We start from the raw sequence: 9,558 nt of genomic DNA on the forward strand, positions 1-9,558 counted from the left end.
TTAAGAAAAGGTCTAATATCCAACGATGTTACATTGCTTTTTGGTCTTGTTCAACTCTCGTTTGGCCACGCTAAATCCATCTGAAAAATTCTTAAGTCAGAACTTTGGAGGCAGGTACGCCTATACCATAACCCGCTACGACTGTGGTGTTTCTCGAGTTTCCCGGGAATAATAGCTGAAGAACAACTGCGGTTCTTTCGTCGCTCAGCAAAAGACACAACGGAGTACTGGTGGCAGTGCGTCTTGGTTCGACTTCCCTAGCTCCAGACCAAGCGACCAATGCCGGACAATTTAAGAGTTCTTGGCAACGTGTTTTTTCCTGAGAAGGTTGCTTTGGTGCTCAAGAATGGACTAAAGTTCAGCGTTGTTCCTAAAATATCAGCCCACGAATTGCTTGCCCTGAACCGAGGCATTTCCCGCAGTGCTGACGAGGAGAATCACGAACACTGCCTGCTTGAGTGTGCTGACTCACTTTTGCGGAACCGTAGAATTGACCGTCCCAAGTTGACCACAGGCGGAGTTGTCTCGTACCTCAAGGAACATGAACTTTCCCTTCTTCAGGCAGACGAAGAAGGCGGATTTGTGGTGATGTCTACTTCAAGTTTCCAGGACAAAGCCAGTTCTGCTATTATGAAGAATTTTGAGTCTACAAATGTAAAAGCGTCAAAGGTAAAACGTCGTGCTGTTTAATTGTGCAAGAGTTTTAATTTAGCCAATCTGGCTAAATCAGTTTTTGAATGCAAGGAAACTTCCTTGGAAGTGTTTTTCAATGTAATAACGCACAAAGTTGACATGCCGTTTAGGTCAATTGTGACAGAAAATGGTACTTGGCAGCTGCAAGTGAGTCGCTATCTGTTGAAAAATTTAAATACGTTAGCCTTTGTAGATCCGTTTGCAACAAAAAGCTCCTATGACGTCATAGATTTCTTGGAAAGCAGAAGTGACATCAGTTATCTTTTTCAATTGACGTTGAGGATCTTTTTTATTCAGTGCCTCATAAAGAACTTTTATCTTGTGTAAGGGACTGTATCGAGGAACATGGGGGCACAACTTTTATCAATACCTCTGGCGTATCTGTTTCCAACTTCATGTCACTTTTAGAATTTTACCTTCGTAGCGCCTTTGTCTCTTTCATTAATGGGTTGTTTATGCAAAAAAAGGGCATTAGTCAAAGAAAGGGAGCCAATACAAATAAATTTGTATTTGCTCCTGCATTGCACCTGTCCTTTGTAGCATGTTTTGGCGTCTATTGATCGTGCTTTAAAAATTTCCGTTGATCCAGGAAAAGTCCCTAAGATGTTTAGATAATTGATTTGATTGATTTGTGGGGTTTAACATCCCAAAACCACCATATGATTATGAGAGACGCCGTAGTGGAGGGCTCCGGAGATTTTGACCACCTGGGGTTCTTTAACGTGCACCCAAATCTGAGTACACGGGCCTACAACATTTCCGCCTCCATGGGAAATGCAGCCGCCACAGCCGGGATTCGAACCCACGACCTGCGGGTCAGCAGCCGAGTACCTTAGCCACTAGACCACCATGGCGGGGCTAAGATGTTTAGATATGTGGACGATTTCCTCGTGGTGTTAACTTCTACTAACCCTGTAACGCACTCTAGCGAGGTAGATTTGGTTATGAACCTGTTCCGACAACATGGAAAAGGCTTGAATTTTACGTATGAACGGACCATTGACGAAAGCTTGCAGTTTTTAGATATTAACCTGACTCTGCGCGAGGGTCATGTCTGTTGGAAGTTCAGCCCTGGAACGATAAAAGGACTTCTTTCTTATGATTCTGCACATTCTAAAGTGGTGAAGAGGTCTATAGCTGCTATGTGTTTTCGTTCTGCGCTGTCCAAGTCGTGCCATCACACAGTGTTTGATAGTTTTTCCTTTCAAATATCGCGGCTCCCTGCAGCCGGGTTTCCTTATTCGGTTTTAGTGTGTCTGAAACATTGCTGCAGAGGCTGAAGGGGGAACGCAGGAGGCGAGAGCCATTGCAAGGACAGAGGAAAAGACCGCATGTTGTACCATACATGCACAAAATCTCGCACAACCTGAAAAAGGTTGCAAATTGGCACCATATGCCAGTGGTTTTCTCTGCTCTAAATAAGCTTTCAAGGTTCGGTGCCCACATTTCTTCGAGAGGTGCCAATGTGGTGTGCGATAAGAAGCACGTGAAGCTGTTTCTGCGTTGTGCTGTGGGCACTGTTTATGAAATTCCCCTGAGCTGTGGCAAGGTCTATATAGGCCAGACAGGGCGCTGCACAAATGACCGTCTAAGGGAGCATTCCTTATCATTTAGGAATGGAACAGGGTCTCATTTGCCCTTTCACTGTGCTTCGTGTGGCTGCACGCCGCAATTCGATCGCACGCGACTACTTGGAAGGAGCCGGCATGCGCTGGCGTGGGAGTTACTCGAAGCCTTTCACATAATGAAGAAATGTGACTCGTGCGTCAGCGTGCCTTCAGTTGTGTTGCATAACAGTGAATTTCAACTGTTGGATCTAGATGTACTTTAGATGGGTGCTACGAAGTGTCTGTCAGTCCTTTTTTGCTGTCTTTCCTCGGTTTTTTTTTTGCGCAGCCTTGGGTGTGTTTGGTTTTTTCCGACGTCTTTACATTATGCATATCTGTTCGTTGCTGGTTCCCAGATATCATGATTGCAATTATCGGTTATTACATCATCAAAATGTTCATGCCTGCACGTGCGGTGAATGAAATGGTCTGCGCATGTCCTCCAAGAGCCTATATATTGTGAATGCTTCATGAAAATAAACTTAGTTGTGAGTTGGCGCTCTTTCTGTCTCGTCTTTTTCTCTTTGTCAACCTTGCGCCACGTATTTCAGCCTAATATGTACCAACTGGCCCAACATAACGTACTGTTCTGCCATAGAGCCACGTCAGATCTCGCAGCTGCTTTTCAAATAGACCATTTAGCTCATGAAACGTAAAGTATGGTTGCAATTCGGGCTATCCAATCTGATAAACAGTACATGCACACTCTTATCATACCACTGTCACGTCGGGTTATCGCCAATTGCAGCGAAGCGACATCTACTGAAGCTCATTTACCTAGCACTGTTTAGGGCCGCCATACTCGCTGGTCCAAGCGGTATATAACAGCTTACCGCTTCTGGTGTTACTAACGGGTGCTACGAAGTGTCTGTCAGTCCTTTTTTGCTGTTTTTTTCTCGGTTTTTTTTTCGCGCAGGCTTGGGTGTGTTTGGTTTTTTAATACCCATGTCGCTGTAGGCATCGTTCTGTGCAACAGTAAACTTATGACATGTGCAGCGTAAAAAAAAAGAAGCGTGGAACGATTGTCTGCGGCGTTGTTTCCACCACGCCACCTGATCGTGCGTCGGAGCGCGGATTCGCTTTCCCGCCGGAGCACGTGAAACGACTGCGCCGGTGGACGTGAAAGGCACATGCGATAATATATCGCATGAAGCCATTTTGGATGCCTTGGAAATTGTTGGATTGGGGGGCGGGGGGTCTTGTTTACCAACGAATTGACAGCTATTTAAAGGACAGAAGCTTCTTTGTACAGAGTGTGGCGCAAAAACGCATCCTTCTATCTGTCGCGGTGTGCCTCAAGGTTGAGTTCTTAGCTCCACCCTTTTTCACATAGCACTCCATTGCCTGGTTGACGCACTTACACGATCAGTCCATCTATCAAATATTCAAATCTGCATCATCAGGCGTGATACGCCTCCTTGTGCGTGCCAGACACCTGAGAGTGACTACACTGGTGACAAAGTACTTCAAGGATGGGGACAAGAACTGTCATCAGAGGAGTGCTCGATTGCGTCCATGCATAAGGCGATAGACCCGTTGGACATTAAATTAGACAGGAACACGATTAACAACGTGAAGTCCCAATAATTTCTTGCTGTCATGATTGCTCGCGACCTCTCCTGGAGCCCTCACATCGCCTACGAAGCTCGCCGTGATCACCCACGTACTAAGGTTTCTTGCTGGAAAAACGTGGGCTGCATCTGTAGGAGCGATGTTTCCACTTTACACTGTTCTGTTTCTCGGTATTATGCGCTACAGCTTACTTGTGCTTTGCGGAACCAGAAGAACAAAATGCAGGTCCTCCAATGGCTTCAAGCCCAAGCACTTCAAATATGCCTTGGTTTTCCGAGATGCACATCTACAGAAGCGACAGTCGTCATTGCGCATAATTATCCAATCAACACATGTATCCGTGCGCACGCTTTCAGAAAGCACTTAAGGCCTTTCGCTTTGATTCGACCACATCACCTCGCCTCACTTCTAGCTTCGAGACCCCACTCAGCGTTCAGCGCAACTGTAGCTCAGCATTGTGCAGTGATTCCATCACACTTCACGCGTGCAGAACGACCACCGTTACCATGGTACATACACCCATTCAAAGCTCTTCTTACTTCTCTTAAAATCGAAAAGAAGAAACAGTTGTCACATCGGGCCCTGAAGAATACCACACTACTGTTCCTGAACGAGAAGCACAATGGACGCATTCACATTTACACGAATGGTTCTGCCACTTCAATAAGCTCAGCAACAGTGATGGTTGTTTTCGTGAAGTCTGTCATAATTAATTCAACACATCGCATTTTACGTCATCGACGTCTGAAGAACTCGCCACCATATCTGCTGCACTGGAGTTTATTGTTGAAGAACCTTCGCAAGCTTGATTCATCTCCTCGGGCTCGAAGGCAGCTTTTGGCAGACTCATGTCACCTTTTTGTCATGGACCTAACGAGTCTTTAGTAGGCTATATAAGGCATTTTCATCACCAAGCAATCGAGAAACAACACAGCATAACCTATCAGAGGATACCAGGTCATTATATACATGGAAACGACGGCGCAGATGAGGCTGCTCATGACGGTACCGAATACCCAGTCATGCCATTCTCAAAAACCGAAGCAGCTACAAGGCTTCGTTTGCTGGCACTTGACCTGACACTACCATAGTGGAATTCGATGGCATTCACAAAGACTCGCCTTTATTACCTGGATACCGATCTCATGCTTCGCCATCCCTTAGGAATATCTCGAGCTGAGGAGACACTTCTGTGCCGCCAATGGCTTGGCGTGGCATCCACAAATGCACGCTGCTTTCTTATTGGAATGACCAGCACCTCTACGTGCAATAACCGCAGCTGCGAAGAAACAATCACTAATATTTGCGAGTGTACCCATTTCAAAGTGCCAATTCAAGAACTTACCGAAACTCTAGATAGACTAGATGATCGTCCTTTGTCGGAACAAATATTTCTGGGTCACTGGCCGAGTCCATCCTCAGCTCAGAAGGCTTCCAAGCTTTATTACAAATTTTTCGGGCAACTGGTCTTATAAACAGTCTTTAGTGTCGTGTTCTTTTTTATTTTCTTTTTCCTCCTACGCTAGTTTTCTCTTCTCTCCCTCTCTCTTTGCAACATCTCCTTTCTATCATATTGTATACCCCTTACCCCCTTTCCGAGCGCAGGGTAGCCAGTCTGCTTCTTTCTTTGTTCCTTTTCCTTAACATGCATCAGTGCGTACTGTAAATAATAAGCTACTTTTGTAAGGCCTCCTAATACTTTCGTGTTTTACCTATTGCTTTGAAGAAGGGATCAACCATGTTTTTTATATATCTGCATGGCTCGAATGTCGCGCGATCACACCACAGCCGCCACGGGTACATGTCGACTGATTGATATGTGGGGTTTAACCTCCTAAAACCACTATATGATTATGAGAGACGCCGTAGTGGAGGGCTCCGGAAATTTAGACCACCTGGGGTTCTTTAACGTGCACCCAAATTTGAGCACATGGGCCTACAACATTTCCGCCTCCATCGGAAATGCAGCCGCCGCAGCCGGGATTCGAATCCGCGCCCTGCGGGTCAGCAGCCGAGTACCTTAGCCACTAGACCACCGCGGCGGGGCATCGGGTACATGTCGGTGAAGGTGGAAGGCTAAAGGCCCGTGTGCTTAGATTTATCGCACGTGATAGGTGGCAGAAATGTTTCTGTAGCCTTGTATTTCGGCGTCTCCAATAAGAGTGTTGGGTTACTGGTACCTAAATGTCAACAATCAATATATTCTTTTTTTATTTCCACAGCCAAGATCCTAACCAAGATAGACTTTCCTGCCAAGTACACCACTTCGTGTTGCTTCGGAGGTGACAACTACGACGTCCTGTACGTCACAACAGGCTGCTTTCGCCCAGACGCCAAGAGTCCTGAGGATGGTCGACTGTACAGGGTTACGGAGCTGGCAGCGAAGGGCAGGGCAGCCTACGAGTTTGGTGGTTAGCCGTGACCGGCTCGGTGCTTAGAGATGGATGCTAGAACGCGGCATCTCTATCAACTCATCCTGGAATCATGGAAGGCTGTAATTTGCTGCTGTTCGATTACGAGGCGCGTAGTCGATCTATGCATGCGAAGAGCTGCCCCTAACTGCACTTATTAGAAGGGTCATAGTAGGGGCTAGTTTGTACATTTTTGATACTTGCGATGCGCTGTTTGAACACGAAAAAAATACTAAAAACCACAGGTAGTAGACAACACGAGCGCGAAATAACCGTTGTTTATTTGGGGGGAAGATCGCATATATGCACAGAATGAAAGAAAGAACGAAAGCGGTAGTTTGCACAAAACACAAAAAAATAACAACCATCTGCTTCACTTCATCGATGCTGTTCATGTCTAACATTAAATGCAAAGCATTTCTTAGCGAACTTCGGCGACTTTGCATCTATCTATCTATCTATCTATCTATCTATCTATCTATCTATCTATCTATCTATCTATCTATCTATCTATCTATCTATCTATCTATCTATCTATCTATCTATCTATCTATCTATCTATCTATCTATCTATCTATCTATCTATCTATCTATCTATCTATCTATCTATCTATCTATCTATCTATCTATCTATCTATCTATCTATCTATCCGCCTACCACATTTAGCTCTCCTGGGCGTTTCGATAATGGTATCAATACCAAACTTGGTATGGCATAGCATGGCTGCATTAAAACATATTTGACTAGTCATAACACGAAAATCATTACATATATGTCTTGAATGTTATGATTTGCATTTCATGGTTTTGCAGGTCTTGCGTTGGTTTCGTTCATATGGCATGTTGCAAAACTGGTATGTTATGGCATGATTGCATGGCGAACACAAGCGACAGACCCTAACATGAACATCATGACATGCGTTCCATGTAACAACATGACTACATGCCACGCTCATGATGCTCTTGCGGCCGTTCCGTTTCGCTAGCGTCAGATATACCTATTCGGGTATTACAGTACGTGAATGGACGACGAAGGTATGTGTCTGGTGCAAACATGATTTTCATGAGATGCGTGTCATGTCAGAACAGGACTACATGCCACGCTCATGATGCGCTCGTGGCCGTTTCGCTAGCTTCACATGTACCAAACTAAGTATTACGTGACGCGAACGGACGACATAGGTAAACGACACATCGAAACATCATAACCACGACATGTAACAACATGACTACATGCCACACTGATTATGCACTCACAGCTGTTTCGCTAGCTTCACATATACCAACTTTGGTATTACGTGACGCCAATGGATGACGAAGGTATGTGACTGGTGCAAACATGATAATCATGAGATGCGTATCTTGTGAGAACATGACTTCATGCCACAGTCAAGGCGCCAATACATTCCGATGTGACGCGGTGCGCGTGCTCGCCGGCGTTCATTTCGTCGCGTCACGCCAGCGTTGGTATACTCCTGGCGCCGGTCCTGCCATATAATCGCAGGTGCGCACCGCGCTGGGTTGCTATGACGCATGCACGCTTCAGCGCGTCCGGCGTCCCTTCGTCACGAAAAGAGGGACACGCATTGTTTTCTAGGTAACGCATCGGCGCAAAATGCAACATGTCGCATTTCTTGCCGGTTGCCGTCGGGCTACGCCGACAGACATTGGTCGCGCCTGGCGTCAGACTATAAAGTGCTCCCGTTTTGCTAACGTTGCTCGGCGTGCCCAACGTGCGCACGCGTCAACACTGCATTGGAGTATATTTGGCCTTTCATGGTGCACTAGCGACAGTTTTGCTAGCTCCACATATACCAAATTTGGTGTTACGTGACGTCAATAGATGACGAAATATATGACTGGTGCAAGCATCAAAATCCTGACACGCTCGTCATGCAAGAACATGAGAACATACCACGCTTGTAGCGTGCTCGCGGTCGTTTCACTAGCTCCACATATACCAAATTGGGTGTCACGTGGCGTGAGTAGATGACGAAGGTAAACGACACATCCAAACTTGATAATCATCACACGGAAGTAATGTACGGAATCATTCACCTCCACCTCGTAACGTTGTGCTGATTTTAAAGTCGCATATCAACATTTCTCAATCGTACTTTGCATATCATCGAGTCCCACTGCACGTGGGATCTGCCATTTTTTTTTAATTTTCATGTAACAATCAAACCTCATCGTACTTCGAATGTATATATATATATCTTCCCGCAGGCATATATATCTTCCCTGCGGGAAGTTATATATCTTTCTGCAGGGTGCCCGTCGCGAAGGCTTTAATAATCTTTTGCTCATGTCTTTAGGTCGCGATAGAACCATGGGCGTAGCAGGTGGGCGCAAAAGGGGCACTTTCCCTATTTAAAGTACGCCAGAACCTGGCGACACTCAAGTTGTACCAAGCATTTTCCGATCTCCACCAGCCGTGATGCTACACGCGGTTTGCAACCCCCCCCCCCCCCCAAAGACAAAATCCTGCCGATGCTCATGGATACAATTGTGGTCCTTTCGTGGTTTGTGTTTTTTTAGTGTTCAAACAGCACGTCGCAGATGTCAAGTACGTCTTTAATACACATGAAAGTGCGTATGAAGAGCGCACTCTATACGGGTTTACCTGAGAAACAAATCTATTCTTCGCAATCCGCCTTTCCCGCTTTCCTGTGCTGCGCTTCACCGTTTTGGTAGGGGCTCTATATGGGACAAACTAGTGACCTCCATCAGTATGCAGGCCCGTAGGACATGCGTTATCGCAAGAACGTAAACCTTCGTGAAAGAGTGATGTTCGCAGCATTCCCGCTATGGGAAGGACGCATGCATCATGGCATCGTCAAAAATCTTAATCGCGGGCGACATAATCCTGGTGCATCCGAGAGCCCCAGAGCCTGAACCATCGAAGTGTGGTATAGCCTTTGTGAATCTTCCATTCTTTCCAAGGTCCACCTGGACCGACGATTGCTGACAGAGCACTTTACTGAGATGAAAATGTATATCCTGCACATGACTTTCTACTCATAGTGATATATTCATTCAGCACTGAATAAAGGTCTCAGTATTCTGTCTTTATGTGGAGTTTCCTGACCAAGACGTTTAATGATGTGTGTAGATTTGTGGATATTTACATTTGAGTATTTGAAGCACGGTATCCTGAGTGCGACTTTGAGAACTGAAGTAGAATGTGCGACATGTGATATACTAGAAATAGACGAGCTCAAAAGTTTCAGTATAGTTGGTGTTTCTTTTTAATCGTCTAAGTGCGTTTATTT

The 9,558-nt window shown here is 45.6% G+C and overlaps 1 protein-coding gene across 2 annotated transcripts in view; it reads left to right on the top strand.

Moving 5' to 3' along the window:
- Positions 1 to 9,354, top strand: part of LOC119165563 (regucalcin) — a 99,808-nt gene extending 90,454 nt beyond the window's left edge. For both annotated transcript variants that reach the window (XM_075873997.1, XM_075873998.1), the window contains one exon: positions 6,095 to 9,354. In XM_075873997.1, coding sequence (XP_075730112.1) covers positions 6,095 to 6,288 — 194 coding nt within the window. In that variant the 3' untranslated portion in view covers positions 6,289 to 9,354. The remainder of the gene's footprint in view (positions 1 to 6,094) is intronic.
- Positions 9,355 to 9,558: the final 204 nt, after the last annotated feature.

Source organism: Rhipicephalus microplus, chromosome 9 (assembly GCF_043290135.1).
Source record: "Rhipicephalus microplus isolate Deutch F79 chromosome 9, USDA_Rmic, whole genome shotgun sequence".
In the NCBI taxonomy this organism is placed as follows: domain Eukaryota; kingdom Metazoa; phylum Arthropoda; class Arachnida; order Ixodida; family Ixodidae; genus Rhipicephalus; species Rhipicephalus microplus.